General features: G+C 42.0%; 1 protein-coding gene across 7 annotated transcripts in view; it reads left to right on the forward strand.

The window, feature by feature from the left end:
* The window catches only part of RYR3 (ryanodine receptor 3), a 1751462-nt gene that overhangs the window by 430577 nt on the left and 1298852 nt on the right, over positions 1-22033 (forward strand). For 3 of the 7 annotated variants that reach the window (XM_069638568.1, XM_069638566.1, XM_069638573.1), the window contains exon 4: positions 15864-15884. The exons of the other annotated variants lie outside the window; for them this stretch is intronic. In XM_069638568.1, the coding sequence (XP_069494669.1) occupies positions 15864-15884 (21 nt within the window). The remainder of the gene's footprint in view (positions 1-15863; positions 15885-22033) is intronic. 7 annotated transcript variants of the gene reach the window in all.

Genomic DNA, 22033 nt, shown 5'->3' on the forward strand with positions numbered 1-22033 from the left:
TATTCAAAAGCCTAAAGCAAGGAAAAAGTTGCAAATCATTAATAGAGTGGAAACAACTATCGTGGGGAAAAGAGAACATCCCAAGAAGTGATTTCAGGAGAGACAGTTGTTAAAGAGTGGGGAGACCCCTTTAAGAAATGTTGTGAAAAGTATTGAGAGTTGGGAACGCACAGTGAAGTAAACCAAAAAAGAAGGAACTTGAAAAAGCCATCTCAGAGATGGGAAACGTTCAAAACTAATAAATCAGAGGAATAACTCAGAGAGAAAGGGAGGTGTTTAAGAGACTATACTCAAAAGAACAATATTAAGGGTCACATGATCAGGAAAACAAGACCCACCAACAGCTAGGAAGAGCTGCAGGAACTCATGAACGAAGCAGTACACTAAGAGAGATGATCATCCTAAGGGGTGGTTTTGGGATATAAAAGACATCTAGAAATGGCAAACTTGTGTGAAACCATAAAACCCTGGAAGAAGCCGCAAGACTAAAAGGCAAAGGGGAGGCTACCAGAAAACAGAGATTCTTTGGGCCCAGTTTAGTTAGTATTATTATTGGCAGGGTCAGGTAGCTTTTGGTTCGGACCGAAGACATTATTGATTTTAGACTTCCTGACGACCGACGAGCACCTTAGTTTAATTTAGTTAGGTAGAGAGTTTCCCTATAGCGATTGGGCAAGCTATGCCTTTTTTGTATCATTTAAAATAAAAGCACTTAAAAAAATGTCCATGTTATGTCTGACTCCTTCTGACCCACCACATAGCACCGTCATAAGGACAGTTCTACCTTGCTGTTCCATAGGTATGACACAGATTGCCCAGAGTATTGTTGGCACTGCTAATAAACAAATTACAATAGTGACTGAATAGACAGCTTCAAAACTCGTATTTGACAATACTAAGAGATCGGTTTTAGGTTTCAATCACCAAATTTGTTATCTTCCATAAGCTCCTATGTGTCTTAATGAAATATCTCCATACAGAGTTGCCACGGGAAATCCTGGGGTAGAATCCTTGGAAAAGGGATCCATCCTATGGATCTCTTCTGAAGTTGGAGTCTGTTACAGATGTTTTGAAACACCCACTCAATATTTTGGTTCGATTCCAATCTACCTCCAGAGTAGACTCTCAACAAAATTCCACTAAGACTCCACAGAGTACAAAAGACAACATAAGAGTTATCATAGCATGCCATGCTTTCTCCAAACCCACCAAAACCCCTAAAAGAGTGTTTCTTCAACAAAAAAGGGGATCCTTTGCAACACACACCGATTATGTGAAGCTGCTCTAAACTGGAGATCTTGTTTGAACCCATGTCAATCCACAGTGATTTTATTTGATTTAATTGTTATTATTTTTTTACTCGCCCAAAGACCTCAGAGCACTAACAAACAAGCAAAGACGAAAAACATGATACATAACAGAACACATAACAAAAAAACCTAAATTGAAAAAATGACAATATCTGATCATGCTACAAGCAAATAAAAAAAGAATAAAAAAAAAACAATAATTCCAGCAAACTAAATGAATGAATCTTTTGTAATGTGCTTAATACCAAAGACCTCTAAGCATCGAACTGGGATTTGAACGTGTGTTGCTCTGCGTTGTCTTGCTTCCAAGACAAACGCATTGCCCCTGAGCTGTCCTCCTGGCATTTAACTGGAGTTTTGCAGAGCCTTTGTCTACTGTAAGGTTTCTTTGTGCTGATGCTAAACACCAAACATTGTGCAAGTTGCTTTTCAAGAAAAGAGATAGGTCTTCAAGGATTTCCTAAAACCAAAGATCAAGTGAAATGGCGCCTAATCTGTTTTTGCAAAATGTAGGGATTAACAGTAGGAAACCAGAGGTAGATCTAAGCGATCCTACTGGTGAATAGCGTTGCTGTTTGTTGACCAGGAAAGGTGGATCTGTGCCACAGAAGGATATATGAGTAATACAATGGGCCTCATTCCGAGTCACCCGGTATGGAAATAACGGTGGCGGTAAACCCGCCGCCACCATTGTTTCCATACCGGGTGATCTCGAGTCCTGCAGGCGGAGGTGTCATTTCCGCCAGGTCTGACCTGGCGGGTTTAACACCATCCGCCTGCAGGCGGATGTGGAAACACGGGCACCATCACAAGATGGTGCCGGTGTTTCCACGTCCCCATTCCCATTGAGTCCTATAGGACTCAATGGGAATGGGGATTTACCGAATTCCGCCTCTGGAATTCCCGGGTCACCGGGGTCGTAATGCCCCGGTAATTCCAGGAATCACAGAGGCGGAATGGTAATGCGAGTCCAGTGATAACCTGGCACGGTCACCGCCGGACTCGTAATGAGGCCCAATGTGTTTTAAATGCCACTCTCTTCTTTACAAAAAGCATCTAGAATTGTTTATGGATGGTGATATGTGGTCCCTTTCCAACGACGCCGATATTCAGCCTGGCTCCTGCGTTATCTGCAAACGTTTTAACAAGTAGTTCAGAGGGGCCAAATAAAGCGCAGTTCTATAATAAAGCCGGGATTAGATGAGCTTCCTTTGGTAAGACAATTCGTCAGAATTTGAAGACAATTAAAACAAGTACTTGTTACAGTATTGCTCTGAGGTAAAAATCTCGTTTTTTTTTTAACTGAGACAGCAGGAGTACAGAGGGAGCCTATAATCGAGGGCCAGAGTTCAGACTTCCAGTAGCCCTCCCTGTCACCAACAAACCACACTAAATTCTTATCCAAATTAACTTTAAGCCAAAAGTTCCCCATCCAACGATCTACTGCCATCAAACAGTTTCTAAGATTAGCCTCGAACGACTGCACACTCCCGTCCATTAGGATTGGAATTTGAGTGTCATTGCTGTAAGAATAGAACTGGAGGTTGAAGTAATGGATGGTTCTCCAATCGACATTGAAGCGAAATGACATTTAGATCAAGCACCCTGCTGGAAATGTACTTGCTCTCTCAATATGACCCTTCCCACTGAAGATGGCTTCCTTTATCTAAGACTTGCAGCTTATATAGAAAAGAGACATATCATGTGTTGGGAGCACTCTACGAGTGTTCACATTTCGAATGTACTCGGGTGATATCCTTCTGGGTACTCCCCTGCAGTAACTTGGCCCCTGACTGTAACATAGTGCCTTGGATCGCTGCTCGCTCCCACAGGCATGAACTCATGGCCAGCTGTTTACAAGGTCACTGGGAAGTTTCACTCAACAAGGGCAGAAATATGCCCCGTCGATTGGCTATAGATCATCAGCCAACGCGCAACACAATAGGAGGGCAAGGAACAGAGAAGAGAAACAAGGGAGCACACAACGTCTGGAAATGGAAACACAGCCACCCATCAGTTCCTTGCCGTGTAGGGCCATTGTACCCATGATGATTTGATGAATTCATGGCCAAGGTGTAGCATCTCAAATTCGAGTCAAGCCTGGATGTTTAATATGTCGATGAGGGCAGTGTGTAATTATGTGTTGACCCCCGCCCCCTTAACAGAGGGAATTCCAGAGTGAATGATGACATGCTTGCACTAGTCAGCATGGTCCCACATCCTTCCCATGAGCAGGCAGGGTCCAGGGCAGGGAGGAAATGGTCTGCCATGTCTCCTGCATCAACAGTATCAGCTCTTTTTCTGCTCTTTGCGTTGGTTGCAGATGTAAACATTAGCTGTGCTGGATTGGAAATCTTTTGTTCTGGTTGCAAAAAGATCTGGCACACCCTACAATATGACATCCTCAGCCATATTGCACGAACCAGGGTAACCTTGCCTGCGCAACACATGAGTAAATGAGTGGCAGCTGTGAAATCTGACCGGTCAGAAACAGGGTAACCTTGCCTGCGCACCGCCCAAGTAAATGAGTGCGGCTGTGAAATCTGACCGGTCAGAACCAGGGTAACCTTGCCTGCGCAACACATGAGTAAATGAGTGGGGGCTGTGAAATATGACCGGTCAGAACCCGGGTAACCTTGCCTGCGCAACACCCGAGTAAATGAGTGGCGGCTGTGAAATCTGACCGGTCAGAACCAGGGTAACCTTGCCTGCGCAACACCCGAGTAAATGAGTGGCGGCTGTGAAATCTGACCGGTCAGAACCAGGGTAACCTTGCCTGCGCAACACCCGAGTTAATGAGTGACGGCTGTGAAATCTGACCGGTCAGAACCAGGGTAACCTTGCCTGCGCAACACCCGAGTAAATGAGTGGCGGCTGTGAAATCTGACCGGTCAGAACCAGGGTAACCTTGCCTGCGCAACACCCGAGTAAATGAGTGGCGGCTGTGAAATCTGACCGGTCAGAACCAGGGTAACCTTGCCTGCGCAACACCCGAGTAAATGAGTGGCGGCTGTGAAATCTGACCGGTCAGAACCAGGGTAACCTTGCCTGCGCAACACCCGAGTAAATGAGTGGCGGCTGTGAAATCTGACCGGTCAGAACCAGGGTAACCTTGCCTGCGCAACACCCGAGTAAATGAGTGGCGGCTGTGAAATCTGACCGGTCAGAACCAGGGTAACCTTGCCTGCGCAACACCCGAGTAAATGAGTGGCGGCTGTGAAATCTGACCGGTCAGAACCAGGCTAACCTTGCCTGCGCAACACCCGAGTAAATGAGTGGCGGCTGTGAAATCTGACCGGTCAGAACCAGGGTAACCTTGCCTGCCCAACACCCGAGTAAATGAGTGGCGGCTGTGAAATCTGACCGGTCAGAACCAGGGTAACCTTGCCTGCGCAACACCCGAGTAAATGAGTGGCGGCTGTGAAATCTGACCGGTCAGAACCAGGCTAACCTTGCCTGCGCAACACCCGAGTAAATGAGTGGCGGCTGTGAAATCTGACCGGTCACAACCAGGGTAACCTTGCCTGCGCAACACCTGAGTAAATGAGTGGCGGTTGTGTTTTGTTAAAGATAATGGGCTCCATTACCAGTTCTGTGGTGCGATCAAAACGTGGCAGTAATTTCCCTTACCACCACTTTACTGCACCACCGAATTCTGAGTTTGCATTTTGTTGCAATCCTGGAAATTTGGAGGGACCCAAACTCATCAGAAAAGCTGATTTTGGATTTCAAAACGACAGTTCAAAATCGCAAAAAGGAGAGGCAGCATTTTTATTTGCAGCTAAAGCACATGTCTGTTCAGCATTATGAGCAATTAAAGCCCGCAGGAGACAGCATGGCAGTCGCAAAGTGACAGCCCCTGACCATGCAACAACTTTGGCTGTGTTACTCTCGTACAGCAAGTGCCTGTAATTTACAGATCAGTGTGGGCACGTTTAAACCTGTGTCGTTCCTAGCTAACATCACCATAACACTAAAGAGTGGCCAGAGGTGTCCCCGCCAGCCTAAGGTTTCTGCCAATTCCGTTCTCTTGGCATCCATCCCTGTACACTGACACATGCGCCCCATAAAACAGGCGCAGCGTAAACACTCAAGATGACTGCGAATCATTCCCACAGAAGACGGTGGATCGGGGCACAAATGACGAAAGGCTACCCGCTTTTATTCATAAGGCAGACTGGGTTTTCTGGAGGCTCTAGGGCACTGCCAACTATCCCCAGAGTGCTGGGAAAGGGTCATCACTGAACTCTCTCGCTGCCTCTTTGCCACCCTCCATTTCCACCTCCGTTTTACCATTACCCCAAACTTACACACAAAGAAGTTCCATAGAAAAGCACACTTCACTATTTCTGCCTGAAATGGAATGTGACCTCGCTGGACGTTGGTGCCATCGTGGTGTGTAGAACTTACTATTGTGTAAAGTTCATGTCCTTGGCTCAAAAAAATCTTGTGTTAAATGATATCCGAATTAATTTACACAGTGTTAAAAATTGGCAATTTTCAAGCAAAAAGGTCTTAAAATTCAATGTGTTGCTTTATTTTACACTTTCGTCACCTAATGTTAGACTTGTTGTGACTGTGCTCTCGAGGTACGGCCAGTTAGCACGAGCTCCGCTGCTTCATTACAACATAACCCGTTCAATTTCCAATACTGACCTGTGTGGAGCTCCCATTGGGTCTTATTTGTTAAGCTGTGACAGGTTCGGACACTTAATAGTGGACATTCTGAAACTCCCCGAAATGATGCCAGGTTTTAAATCCTTTGTCATGCACCAATCCCTTCTACGGCATTGGCGCCTATTCCGAAATAATGAAATAATTGTGCATTGTGCCCCCACCAGGAGTTACCAGACCATAGTCTGTGGAGGAAGAAGAAAAGATTGTGCTTTAACGTATCTTCCTCTAATGTGACAACCGTTTAAAAAAAAACACTGCTGCCATTAACATTTTATTTTAAAGAGCACCAACATCACTTCACTTGGGGCGTCTCGGCACTAGAGTTTGTAGTGGTAAGCCCTGAGGACAGAAGGGCTGGTTTGTGGCTGTTGAGCTGTGGCGGCGTCCCTCAAGCACTTTATCCGCCCACTTTGGAGAGAGAGGAGCGACGTATTCTTTTCAGTGCAAAGGAGCACCCGAATTCCCTGCCTGCACCCTCGGACGAACTAACGGCGCTGAAAGCGAATAGGTGAAAAGGACGCATATTGCTTTAAATTGGCACAAAACACTGTCAACACATTTTGCAACATGCTCATCACGTGACGATCAGCTGTGCATATAGTCACACCCACCGCACCCTTGCGGCGTAAGCCCTGAGGACAGAAGGGCTGGTTTGTGGCTGTTGAGCTGTTTGGCGGCTTTGGTGCAAGTGCAAGATATTAGACACTCTAAAGAGCACACTGCTCACTGAAATGACACGGCACGGAGATTGATGATCAAGCAAGCGGAAACTTGCTACATGCAACTTGCCCCCGTGGAACCTAACGTAGTAATACACCAACGTGAGATGAAATTCCGCCCAATAAAACGGAACCTCGCGAGGAAATCTTAATCAAAACAAAACAAAAAACAGGTAGAAACTGCGGGTGAACAGCCTTTGATTCACCCCATTAAACAACACCCAGTGAGGCATATTTTGGAGAGAGATACCAAAGCCGCCATCTGGCGGCAAAGAGATTCAAAAAGATCTCAGTGCACCCGGCTAGCAAAGCACATCAGAAGTTATTCCAAACAAAAGAGGGGAACATACTTACCTGCCCTTGAGAGCTCAGGAGCCAAAGAGCTTTCGGCCAGTACAGGTAAACCCCTCCAACGATCCCGATTAACAGTTGATAGAGGAACACTGATCGCATAGCGAGGCTGTAAAAAAATGAAAGGTGGAGCCAAATTGAGTCGCAAATAGGAGAAACAACACTAGCTTCATCGACCTCATAAGACCTCGACAAAGGCGGGGCAAGCTAACCCCCAAACCGCTCGGCAAGACATTAAAAACCCCAGCCAATGACACGCGCAACAAAGCCTGCCAAAAACATAGAGTTAACCCCGCCGCACATGAAACTCAGAAAAAAGACAATGGAGATGCCGGAATCACAACCTGTGCTCTTCAAACCACACAGAAAAATATGAATGAAGCTCCTAGAGAACCCACTAGCAAAGACGATTCCATAAGAACAGAAAATGAAGAAAATGGAAGGGAAATAAGCACCCCCAGCAATATTGACAAAATAGAAGAAAATTAAGGATGTCAACCAACCAATCAGACTGAACTTAATATCAAGTACAACCACACACCGACAGAAATAGACCATACACCACAGACACAAAGCACCCCAAAACAACAAGAGAAGATTGGACCCAGAATTGAAGACGAGAAGACCACTACCGGAGATTTAAATCCAAAATCGAAGGAGGCCACGAATAAAGACTCAAAAAGTACACCGAAGCCTGCCCAAGAAAAAAAATTGCACATGAGGAATGATGAAGATAGAAATGAAGGAGAAAAAGAGCAAAAACCATCTGCTCCCCGAGAAGACAATGACGAAAAAGACAGAAAGAGTTTAACCCAGCAAGAAAAGGCATCAAAAGCACAAAAGAAATGGCAAGCCCTGTACGAAAGCCGTAGACACTCACAACAACTCACAACAAGGAAAAACAAACAGACAAACCCTAAAGCAGAGAGATTGTCCCTTGATATAACTGAAATTGAAAACTTTATGAGGAATCATGAAAGAAGACGAGAGGTATTTGGGAACACACCACCTCAGGCAACAACAGACGATACAGACACCCGGATCCGGAATCGACAAACAGGAAAAGAACAAACACTGAACATACAAAAAAACAAGGGTAGTGATAGAAACCCTCAAAATGCAAACGAACGGCAAACCAAATTTGAAGAGAAATCACCTCAAAACCAAGAGTCGTTAGACAACAAATGCAGATGTAACAACCTCAATGACCAAGAGATAGCCTCCATACCAACGTCAATGTTAGATCTGCAAAACCATGCTAATAACAACTACAGCACAATCACTACTGCCATATATGAAACTACAAGAATCTCTAATAGAATCAATAAAAGATCAAACGACACTCACTGCACTAATACACTCAAAACAAAGGTATCTTGAACAATGTATGAACAAAATACTAGAAAGGCTCGAAATGGAAGCACAAAATAGCCACTTGTGGCAAACAAGACTATTCAACATCGCACGTAGCGATAGAGCCGAAAAAACAGACTTGACACACGCCTTAATCACAATGCTGTCAACAACTAATAAAGAAAAATCAATACAGATTCCTCTAACAAATCACAACAGACCAACTAAAGCAGTACAGCAGCAGGAAAAGGCAGAGAAAAATGAACTTGCTAAAACAGCCAAAAGGTACGAAGGAAAAAACAAGACCATTACCGATGAAGCAAACCTGATTGACCTAAGCGAAGAGCCTATCGTGGCAACAAAGACTGACAATCCAATAGCGAGAGAGAAAGAAAATGATAACAGGCCCATAGGCGACAGTAGAAACAAACATAAACCGAAAGGCCCAGAAACTTATGAGATCTTCTCTAAGGGAAATAAGATACCAGCAAATAAAGAACCTCCCAAAAAAGGAATAACCCCGAAAAAAAAACAAAGAGGCTCTCGCGCCTTTCTAAGGAACTTGACAAATCCCACAAAGGAGTGCCAGACAAATGAAATGAGTAAAAAACAGATCAATTAAAAATTACTGCAGCAGAATAAACTGGAAAACAGTAAACGCAAAGAAAGGACGCAAACACCAGACCACAATAGCAGAGATGCAGAAATAGAAGAACTAACAACATATATGAAAGACGTGATAGATAAATCAGAAGAAGCACAAATTGAAATCACAGAGGCCTCCATGATTACAGTGGACCAATATGAAGAAGAGCTACCAGAAGAAGACAAAAACCAAGAAAACTCCAGATATGAAATGACCCTTGACGAGATATCTAAGGTAGACTGGGAAGATGACGAAGAGCTAATATTAGACATAAAAAATGAATCACCACCAACAGGGAGGCACAGAAGCAACAATGACAAGAACGAAACAATCCATGAACAAATGGAAAATGCAATAAAATTGCCAACCTTAGTCCACCCACAAAATAAACAAATAAAAAAAAGACAAGAAAATAAAACTAAAAAGAACAGCAACAAAAAGCGACAATCTAATAATGAACCGCACTAACGTTTTAAGATTGATACAAGCAATTCCAAATATAAAGACTATCACAACGAAAGACATACACACTGTAGAATTTTGTGACTAGACAACGATGGATCAAGTGACGATCAACTTCAGCACAGAAAAAGTAGCAAACAGAATGATAGATAACAAATTAATATTTAAGCAGTTAGGCTTTGAACTAACTCTGGTTGAAGAAATGCCAAACACAGAAAAGAAAAAACAACTGGCGAGTTCAAGCTGGATACAGTCTGATCGCAATGAAAGCACACATGCAAAGGCTGGTGATTACCAGAGTAAATCGCCTGACTATGAGAACGCAAAGTGCCTGAACATGATAAAAGAAAATGATGACAAAGAACATCAAAACCGGCATGAGCTGTATCGGAAATACGGAATATGGAGACCACAGGATGATCCAATCCGGGAAAATGAAGAATTTTATAACCGAAGAAGATAACAATCAAAAGAAGGGAATACGACTAACACCACGCTTTGCTAATGGAACACAAGGGCTCATAGTCATCTATTCAACACAACAAATCCAACACTCATAACGGCCGATATAATCTGTATTCAGGAATCTTGGATAACAGAACAACCCATATGTGATGGCTATACAGTAATAATGAGCCCAGCAATCCAGAAGACAAAGGGCCGCCCGTCATCTGGCCTCTTAACGATAATCAAAAATGGGCGAAAGATCTACATAATAGAATTTGATAATCTAAACCCGTGGATACAAATAATAATACTCAAATGCAAAATGGAAAAACAAGAGAAAGAATCAACAAGCATGAACTGCAGAAAGGAACAAATATGGGCATTAATGAACCTATATTGGAACCAAGTAAGCATAACGGATGAGAAATTCATAGACATCGTTCTATCGGCAATAGACAACGCCAAAGAAAAATACCAAGCAATAGAATTCATAATATGCGGCGATCTAAACATCCACATATTTGATAAAAAAGGAAAAGAACTGGACGAAAGTCATCTCACACCCGAGCCAAAACCTGGACTAAAGAGCTAACATGCAGGAACCTGAGAAGATCGGATAGCCTCGACACAGCAACTGGAAGAACGATGGAAACCTGGGCAAGAGGCAACTCTACAGCCACAATCGACTATATTTATATGACTAAAGGTATTTACGACGAACTTAGCGATTCCCAAAATATCAAAACAGAAACGAGCAACCATTTCATAATGAAAAGATCATGGAACACTGAGAAACTAGCTAATGAAAAAAAGGAACTAACAGAAATGGAGATAAACAACAGTAAAAATAGACTAAGAATTGGCCAAAAAATGATGGAAGGACTGCCAAATAGAATGAATAATTCAACATTAGATGATACCAAAAAAATCAACTATGTATGGTTACTTACTTCTACCATATAAGTACCAAAATAGAACAAACGAAGAGCAAGTGGCAAAAAAACACAACCACGCCTACAATGAAAAAATAATAGCAAAAAAAAAGGAACTGAGATCAAAAATAAAACTGGTAACGAAACAAAACCCAGGCGAGAAAATCAAGCAAATCAAAGCAGCGAAACAACAATACAGAAATTGGATAAAGAATAACAGAGCCTTCATAATGCAAGATGACGTGGAGAAGATGCTGCAGACCCTAAGAAACAGAAATACGAGACAACTATGGGCGTTATTAAATGATCAAACCCAAATACAAAACACAATGACCACTGATGTACCCGAGACAAGCTGCACGGCATATTTCAAAGAGTTATATGGAAACATTAAGTCTTCGAAAGGAAAAATCCATATAACGAAAAATACAACATGGCAATGGGAATGGGATCCTGAAGACATAGAAAAAGCAATAAGCACCTTAAATGTCTCCAGAGCACCAGGTCCGGATGGCCTATCAAATATGGCAATCAAACAAAACCCGGAAGTTTGGGGATCAATATGCGAGAGCATATTTAAGATGATCCAGAGTACAAAATCGATCCCAAACACATGGAGACAAGCAATAATAATACCCATATTCAAGCACGGATCCACAAAAGAATTGCCAAACTACCGACCTTTAGCTTTACTTGACCCTATAGGGAAGATTTTTGCAAAACTTCTACTAGGGAAATTGGACAGGTGGGCAACAAAAGAAAAGAAATATGCAACTAGACAAACAGGGTTCGTGAAAAATATAGGCACCAATATCAATCTGTTCCTACTAAATCTACTGAAACATGAAGCCATAAGAACAAAAACACAGACTTATGCTGCTTTCATAGATTTGCGATTGGCCTTCGATTCTGTGAGCAAAGACGCCTTATGGGAGAAGCTGAATGCATGGATGTGCCCAACTGACATCATCAAACCCATCAAACTTCTGTACGAAAACACCAGTATAAGAGTTAGACTATCGAGAGACGGCACATTCACGGAACAAATTAGAGCATGGAACGGTCTGAAACAAGGATGCCCACTGGCTGCTACTTTGTTCCACCTTTATATGGCAGACCTGGAAACAAACTTATACACACTACAAATAACCCCACCAAAAATAAACAACACAGCGATACCCTGTATCTTGTATGCTAACGACATAGTCAAACTGGCAAAGACACCCAGAGGATTGCAGATTGCGCTAGAAAAACTAGAAGAATATATGAAAACGAACCAGCTGGAAATAAACACACAGAAAACCAAAATCATGTCATTAAAGAAAGAAATTAGGAAAAACGGACAGCTGCCCTCTTTTCGCATAGGAAAGGATAGAATGGAACAAGTAAAGAATATAAAATACCTGGGAGTATGGATATCTCAATCTCCAACTGAGGAAGAATGGGCACAACAACACAAAGAAAAAACACTGTCCCTAGCGCGTCAGGCCAAAACAATACACCAGAAGTATGGAAAATTCTCCCTGACTCCAGTTGTTACATTTTACAAACAAAAAGTAACGGCTGTTATAACATACGGAGCAGAGTCTATGATAAACATCAATAAATCCATCTGGGACCAATTGAAAGGGAGTTCCTGGAAGAAAGTGTTAAACCTGCCTATGTCGCTCCCTACACCACATATCCGAGCAGAACTTGCCCTCCAATCACTCCAATCTATTGTACTGTGGAAACAACTCGACTTATATCGGAAAATTATGAGTAAATCTTATGCTCCACCGCTTGAAATACTCAGAACCGATAAAACTGATAACACAGAACATGCTTTAGGGATCTGGAAAAGATCGATTGAACAAGAAATGCTGTTAGAAAGACCCCAAAAAGTGAAGATAAAACTCAAGGAGAACGACTGGTTGAACAGGAATCAAGCCAAAGCTAAGTACCGACATGACATACACTGTGCACTCGATAATAGACGAATCAATTAACTACCACCGTATTTGGCAATCTTCCCCTCCTCTAAAATAAGAGACACATTCATGAGAATAAGGCTAAACATCCTTCCGACTCCAGAAATAATGGCAGCAAGGAAGCAAATTCCGGAAACTAAAAAACACTGTTGATTTTGCAAGGACTTAACAATGACAGAGAGCCTTCATCATATAATTATGTTATGTCCTGCACTGAATGAAAAAAGACGTCTATCCAGCGAATGGTTCATGAAAACTCAAACGGCGCTAACACCTGAAGATCGCTGGGCGACGATGATTGCAGGAAACGAAAAAAATTGGTGTTTGCCCTAATATCATTCTGGAATAACATAATGAACAATAGATAAACAGGATAATGAAAATCACGGACAGAGAAATAAAAACTGAAGCAAAGATCTACAAGCACAAAGAAAGATAAACCCAGAGCCTTGACCACTTAATTTCTTTAATCTTATTTACGAGAAGAAAACAAGATGAGAGGTTTGAATGTAAACCAAAGATTTTAATTTAAAAAAAAGTAGTGTTACAAAGCTCACAAGGCTATATAAACTGGCAAAGAACATAAGGACCATTTGCAGGAGTGCAAAATAAAAAATAAAAGTGCAGACAGGGAGAGCCACTGCCAGGAATGATGCTGAGGCAATAAAATGGGGGCATTCCTCCGACTGCACCCATCAAGAAGAGACACCATGATAGGTACCCAGATGGTTTCAAACCATGTTCCCTTGGCAACTGCATCACTAGAAATGAGAGTGAATAGGAGGTTACCTTTCACCTCACGGCCGAAAGGGTAGATGTTCTTAACAAGCTGGCATAAAAGCTCAGGTGGCACCTGCCATACTTTGAGCTAGTTCTGTGGAAATGGAAACGCACTCGGGCGTGAGTTGAAAAAATACTGCCCCAGAAAAGAGACAGCTGTACAATACGTTTTGTAACAAAGAAGATGCCATTGAGCTTGGTCAATATCCTGACACCTTTAAGCAGACTCTATGTTTCTAAGTTGCTAGGAGAATATCCAATAGTTCCATGTTTCAAAAAGAAAGTCCGAGTTTTCACTGTTGCAGTAAAGATGTACAGGTGCCACTTGTAAATTAAGGAAAAGCCAAGTGTTCAGTGCTTTATCAAGGTCGGATTTGGACTCTTGCTTTTTCGAAGACCCAATAGCTTATTGCTTTTTTAAATAAAATAAAAATTACCCACCTCTATGTTTTTGAAGAATTACCCAAATTCCCATAATTTCTTTAAACAAGTACTTTTGGGTTTTAATGTTTCTCAAAAAAAAGCCTGAAGTGCCATGTGTCTCGAGTAAGCCCCCAATTTCCATAGAGTGTCCCAATATTTAACCAAGATAGATTTTTGGTGAAGGTCGTGTACCCACAATGCTTCTTGAATGAAATCTCCAGTTTCTTGAAGAAGGTGCTGCTCCAGTGTTTCTTAAGAGTCCCACATTCTCAGGTTTCTTGAGGAAGCCACTTTGTGCCAGTGTTGAGTGGCCATGATCCCAGGTTTTCAGGTTTCTTTAAGCATACACCATATGCAAATATTTCTTGAACATGACCCCAAGTTCTCAGGCTTCTAGGGGGAGTGCTTTGTTTCAATGTTGCTTGATGGAGACCCATATTAGCATGTGAATTGAAGAAGATCCCAGCCTCATGTGTTTTGATGCAACTCTTAGATTACACTTGTGCATTGCAGTGACTACAAATGAATGTCATTGCCTGATACACAAGCACCCTTGAAACTCCAAATGCTGCAAATGTTTTGAAATGCGTACATGTATTAAGGAACTAACATCAAGGGCTCGATCCCAAAGATGTGAAATTGAGTGAAACTATGTTCTTTAAATTATTCCATGTGAAAGTCAAAGACATTTTGTGTTCTTGTGGTTATGACATTTCATGTTTGCACATTGATATATGATTTCTATTCAATCAAATAGATAAAGGTGCACTCGATCTGCCAAAGAATGCATTCCGTGTTTGCACACAATTGAAAATTGTCTATGTTTCTGTGAAATCCAGATTTATGGAGGAGACGACTATACCAACCACTGAAAGACCCACGCGAACCCCATACACTAACCTTCTTGTAGTACCCAAAGTCAACAGAGCAAGGGCAGGAGGCTCAAGCTTCCCCTTTATAGCAGCATCCCAATGGAACGCCCTTCCTCCCAGGCTAAGAAATATCTCTTCACATACAGCCTTCCGCAAGGAAATCAAAACACGCTTGTTCATCTGAAACCCCTAATACTCACTCCAGGACTTACTACCTACACGAACACTGAATGCTTATGTACCATTTATGTACCTTTGTCTGATTTTAACTGTAACCTCATGTAACATTCACAACATGGCTACGCCTAATGTAACCAGTAAGCAATGTTGTGTTCATGTAACTAAGTTGTCCCTCTTGTAACCGCACCTCAATGCCTATGGGCTGAAAGGGCGTTATATAAATTCAAATAAATAAATAAATTGCTGTTGACCGCTTCTATGAATTGTGAAGGTGGGATAGGATGCATCGAAAATGTATCGTCCTTTTTCAATGTTGTAGCAACAGTTGAATTCATTAACTTTTCTCGTAACAGACTGTTACATAAATGCACTTGATGGTTAGACTGTGATACAACTATAAATTGTAATAATACAAAATGGTTACAAATGGAGAGTGCGGGGGTCAGAAACACACATATTAACGCATAACATGAATTAGTGAGTCTAACGTGTGGTATATTGAGCTTTTACAAAATTGTTTCATTGTTTTTCACCCCAACAGGTCAAATATGGAACCGTCAACCCAAGCTAATGCATATTTCATCATTTTGTTTAACATTTCAGAAGATCTTTTGCAGAATAATTCATCAGCATAATCAATTTTTCTACTTTGTTCCTTCAATTTTCCCATTTTCTGCAGATTGGCAGCGCAATTCTCAACCCTCATTAACCATTTTTTAACCTTTTCTTTTACTTCATTAGACTAATGACCGCTCCAGATGGGTATGTTTTGTTCCTCATTCCTTCTTCTAGGTTTCTGTCTGTTGCATGGTACTGACACCAATTGTTGAAGTAACCAGATCAGCCTTTCACTTGTCACTGTCTCGAAGAGATGCCCTTTCTCGGATGTCCTGTTAGATCAAGAGTTCAAATACTTTGTACAAGAAAGTAGACACCCATTTGAAGCTTAGTGAAGACAGTAGGAAACCGATCAGCGTCGTAATCCTGGCTAAGAGCGGGAAGCAGCCCTTGGAAGTAGGCCTATTGTGATGTCTGTATCTACAGTGGGATTGGGCTGATTCAGTCCCACTCCAAAGAACTGCACTGATTGGCTCAGCCAAGATGTGTGAGTGCCTCGGACCAACTTTAGTGATTTCCTTTGCTAAACCTTGCATAATGGAAGAGTCTCCACAAAAATGTAGGCAGGCCCACCCCTGAGTGAAGCTCATCATGGCAGCCGGGGTATCAATGGATGGGCACGTGTTGATGCTCAGAGGCAGCGTAGTGGACTTTAGCAGCAAAAATAGTCATGCATTTTGTGTGGTGAAAGGCATTAATCAGCAGACTGGCAAGTTAATGCCTGTTTTTAGCAACATAGATACGCAGCTTAGAAGGCTTTTTAGAGGTAATGTGGTAGAGTTGTTTTGCACACTTCTCATAGCATCTCTGAGTCAACCGCAGCGCAACCGCCATGGTGAGTTAGATATGACCAGGTCTTTACTGAACTTCTCTTGACTGTCTTTGCTGAGCCAGAGCCAACTGCCGGTATCAGATCCCTTGTAGGTTGTGGCGGAAGACCACAGTGAAGCACTCAAGTGGGCGGCTTGGCAAACCTGACCTAGATCCCCTTTGCTCCATGGACATGACATAGATCCTGGCAGCCTTACGAAAATCAGATCTGATATATCCAGGAAACAGCAGACCATAAAATAAGATGAGTGAAATAAGGAACTATATTCATGCCAGCCTTTAGGTGTTCCGTAAAATAGTATTAACATGGATTACTCTGGTACAGAGTATGGGAGACAGTTAGAGAGAGTTATTTCAATCACTCAATCAAAGCTCTTAATGACTGAAACCTTAATTTAATGATAGGGTCCCAAATTACAGCTCCACATACTACACAACGCATTACTGTTTTCATCACACCATTTTGCGGATTCATTAAAGGGAGTATTTTGAGAAAGTAAAACATGAGTTTGTTGGCTTGTTATTATGGCTAGGCATGTAACGGTGCATTCTAGGGTTTATATAGTATGATATTAAATAAAAATAGTGTGTGAAGAAATACAGTAGCTCAACAAGGCCCAAGCCACTGACCCTCAGATCTCTTTCAATTGGAACATTCACGGATCTGTTGCATCTTATGTGTTTGGTAACAGCTAGATCCTTAGGCTGTAATATGATGCATACACCGATGAAACTTCTTCTGCAGGCAAAAACATTTGCACTGAAAAGACACCAGCTAAGATTCAAATGTATGACCCTGCCAGTTATTCACAAGAGATAATCAGTGGATTAGTTTACTGAGCTGTTGCAACAGCGTTTTTGGCTGGTGCTTTATCTGCACCTTGTTAAGATGCACAACTACCATATTAGACTGAATGAGGACTTTTTAAAAGAAGAGGATGGACACATGGTGAACTCGATGAAGAGGGATCATTAGATGTGATAAGAGAAGGGGTCTTTATTAACGTGGTCGGAAATAACATAATGGCTAAATTTTGAATGGAGACGCCTCTAGTGAAAATGACTTATTGTTTGTTCCGAGACAGATTGAACGACCCTAAGGGGCTGATTCATGGAATTATTTGTGCCGAAAAATGGAGATGTGTGTCATTCTGCACGCAAATCCCTGTTTAATGGGGATATGCGGGCATAATGGCGCACAAATCCCCATTTATCGGCGCAAAAATTCCATGAATCAGCCCCTGAATGTTTAAGTAACTGGTCATGCCACTAGATCAAAAATCACATTCGCCAATCTCCAAACAGGTATGTTTTTCAGAAAGTGTGTTGCTTGAGAAAAACTGGCAAAATTGTTCCTTTTCTATTAATTATTTGTAGTACGACCAGTTGTTCATGTATGACATTGAACTGTTGTCCATGATTAACATTATTCGAAACCTTCATTTGTTAGCAAAAATATATCATTGTCTTTGGTGTTTCCACAAAGTGCATCTACTTAAATACATCATTTACTGAAATGAGACTCACCTCGGTCCATTAACATTGATCATATCAATATGATGACATACATGTGAAGAGCGATGGTAATCAAACGTCCAAGAAAATCTAAAAAAGAAAGAAATGGAAATTGGATAAACCCCCTCACATCTACTTTCTCCTGACTGCACTCCTCTCATCCTCCTTCCAAGCACACTCTTGCATCCCCCTTTACTGATGGGATCTACCCCTCAACCTGCCCACGCCCCACTGCGCCCACTATGGGCCTTCTCCGCCCCCACCGTACTCCATGATTCCAATTTTGAAATCACATCGCAACTTCACATTCTGTGCTTAAAGGTAATGCCGTTTTAGGTCTTGCTGAAGCCCTAGTTAAAAAGTGTAGGTCTTAAAAGCAGTATTTCTGGTGCAAATGCGTTAACTCCCGAATGCTTCTGAGACATCTTTTTTATGCAAAGGTTTCTTGTACTGTCTCTGATTAGCATGGAAAAAGGGAAACATTGCCCTGGCTGAAACATGTATGACTTGGCCTAACTGAAATTACCATCAACTGCTCGGAACTTACAGGCTGCAGTTCAGAGAGCAGGTTCTGGTTGCAATCAATCCCTGCTCGTTATTTTAAATTGGCCTCCATGATCGACTTTAATACCTTTTGAGGAATTCCTAAAGCAACCTGGGGTGGGCAAGTTCGCTGAATTGGGCAATATACAATTAGGTACAATGACTGATCCTATGACATCGTTTTTTCATTAACTAATTCTAGTTTTGCTAACCCTAATGAGGGAATGGATCACTGGGGACAATATACAGTGTGAACATTTGTTAACTAGCCACATCACATGCCCCAGAGTACAGCAGCCTGAGGGAAAGGTCCGGAAAACGAGACAGACATTGAAAACATACAGCCCCGGAGTGTCCACAGCAAACCAAATGCTAATTATGCTGGGCTCTCAGTATGTGCGTTCATTTGACTGAGTGTTTTCGTGAAAGCATATGGAAATGAGATTGTAGGCCCCACAGGCACATGGTGCCTCAGTTAAGTCGGTCTTGGGGGCGCTGTAGCCGCAAAAAAGTCCAACTCTTTCACTAAACCAATGGTCGTCTAGAACTTAACTAGCTATATTACCGAGGACTTAATCTGTTACGATTTTAAATCAAAATAAACATTTCGTGCATAAGGTGTCTACTTGAGGAATGGACCTTAATAAGAAGCCTTGAAACATTAAGTGATGGATAACAAAATCAAAAGAGTTGTCAATTGCTCGGGCAGCATTCCAAAATATTGGTTTTCAGTTGCTCTACCATCACAGAAGGGGAAAAAAAAGAGACAATCATGCTGGGTCAAGAGTAAAATTGGCAGTCCATACAAAACTCATAAATCACATCAGTTCTGCACCAGACCTCAAACACCCCAGGCATGTTTTGTCCTCATTGAGCATCATCAGTGAGGTGTAGGTTGTAACTCTAGGCTGCGCAAGCTTGGGGCTCATGACTGGGCAAACCCCTGTCACTTAAATCGAGATAAGCATCACTGATTAGCGATGTGTAACAAGCAACCGTTCAGAAAGACTTCTTTGGCTTAGCTGTTGGTCATATTGAGTGTACTACTAATCTCGGAAAAAAGGATCCAGAGGATACAAGTTTGAAAACAAGAGAATCAAGGAATTTAATTAGACCTGAACCATTATTTAAATATCAGAATTTTAATCATGATTTAATCATAGCACTCATAGCAATTTTACATCGCAGGAAAGAATTTAAGAACACATGATTTTACATACAATTCATCTCATTCATACACAAGCGTCCATTAGCCCTTCATACATACACAACAATGACAAATATAAGCTAAAATGTTATCCTAAAAAAGCCATAACAATTGATTACTTATTGCCTTCATTAAAAAGAAAAGAAATATACAATCAATATATAAGAGACCACAACACATTGCCCAGGTGGTCATGGGTTGGGATGGGTCACGTCGGTGTCCAAAATCGACCTATTGAGTGTGCCTGCTCATTTAATTGTACATCCTCTCACCCAGGGGCAGGACTGGCAGATAATGAGCCCGGGACCACACAGTGATTAGCGTCAAATTGTAAGTTAATGTCGCAATTCATGAATCCAGATCAAATGCTTTGGTCGATTCCTCCATCTCTCACGGTGCATCATTTTTCAGCACGCATAAAGAAACCAAAATAAAAGAAATGGGGGTGATTTTGGTGTTAGAATTAGGGGTAAATTAAAATACATTTTCTCCTTTGAAGATGGTGTTATTTTGATGAAATCCTGTTTCCACCATCTTCACTAAAGGGAAAGCACTTAGAAGCAGACTTGATAGGCCTTGCAAATGACTAAAAAAGACAGAACCATGAAAAAGAGTAACTTCCATTTTTCTGTCCTTCTCCTTCCCTCCGTAAGAATCTAACATTACCACCGACTCATCACACATCACCTGAAAGTGTTGAACGGCTCCTGTTATCATGAAAGGCCTTCTTCTAGGGATGGACGACAAAGGAGAAAACGTACTTCCAGCATCTGCTCAGAAGGTCAAAGCTCAGGCCACGGGCAGGTGTGTGCAGTTTTTTCTGTATTTAAATCTCAGGAGGAAGGACCATATTTCATTGGGTGCCAGACTGCCAGTTCTCCCCAGACAAGATCATGCCAATCGACACTCGCTATAGCATGCTGAAAATCTCCAAATCCGCATCCTCTTCCAAAGGGGTTGAGAAAGCTGCTGCTTTTTCAGCTAAAAAGCCTGCTTAAAGTCACAGTTGCACATCCTGGCCCGTCAAGCTGGGAATTAAACAGTTCTTTAAGACACCCACTGCTAGTTAGGGGGGTAGAGAACCACTACCTTATATTCCAAACAACTTCCTTGATGTTTGAAAATCAAGAAATAAAGTATGGCTTTCCTCATTGTCTACATGTGAAAACAGTGCAGTCATCCACTATCTCATCCATCATAACCACAAAAAACGTAAGCTTGAAAGGCATTCAACATTGCTTCTAGTAGAGTTCAGAGCACCACACATCCCGACAAGAACAGAAGTGGTCCAAGGCCAAGCAGTTATTGTTCAACTAAGTATTCTCTGAGTTACTGCATTTTCACTGGCCTACTATTGAAATATTTGTTACATTTAATTTTATCAAAGATTTTTTTTATGCCTTGTTAGTCCATTCTTAAAAATATAAATAATCCAAGTGTTGTTACCATTTGTTGAACTAACTTAAAATATTATGCTTAGATGGTACAATGCATGTACTTCCAAAGTCCCATTGCATGCTCCATTGATTTCGAAGGGCTCCATTATGCATCTTTCATGGTCTCAGATATATTGCTCTCAGGATAAGGTGGTCCTCCTAAAACCACTTAAAAATACCAACAAGTCACGTCTACATACACCTACAGGCAGATGTCGGCCATTGTCCTTGCTGCCCGCCTGCAGACTCAATCCACACACCACATCAAAACACCAACAAGCCACATGTCCACACACCTACAGGGGGATGCTGACCATTGTTGCAGCAGCCCGCCTTGCACGCTCAGTCCACACACCACCCAGTGTACACTCACACATAATAGCCCACCTGGCCTCCTTCTCTCAGCCTGGTGTGCACGTGCATCCTGTATATAGCTCCTGACAGTTTGGGGCTAGGCAGTATATTACTCATGAAATGTATTAGCCTGCTCAGGGCATGATATAAGTACTCGGTTTATCCTATCTATTGCACCCCACCTTCACTTCACACCTAGAGCTTCCATGTTGTCTACTGTTAAAGATTTATGGGGATTGGTGATAAATGCACTCAGACGATATTTGGATTTTGAGTCATAAGGTCCAGGATGTCAGCCTGTCTATTACACTTAGAAGATGTAGTAGTCCACCATATAGTATCCCACCTAGAGATAACGCAGCCTCTTACAGATGGCCTTAGCACCCAACTACTTCAAAGTCTAGGCT

The sequence above is a fragment of the Ambystoma mexicanum genome, chromosome 14 (genome assembly GCF_040938575.1).
Source record: "Ambystoma mexicanum isolate Mex_15411 chromosome 14, UKY_AmexF1_1, whole genome shotgun sequence".
Taxonomy (NCBI): Eukaryota; Metazoa; Chordata; class Amphibia; order Caudata; family Ambystomatidae; genus Ambystoma; species Ambystoma mexicanum.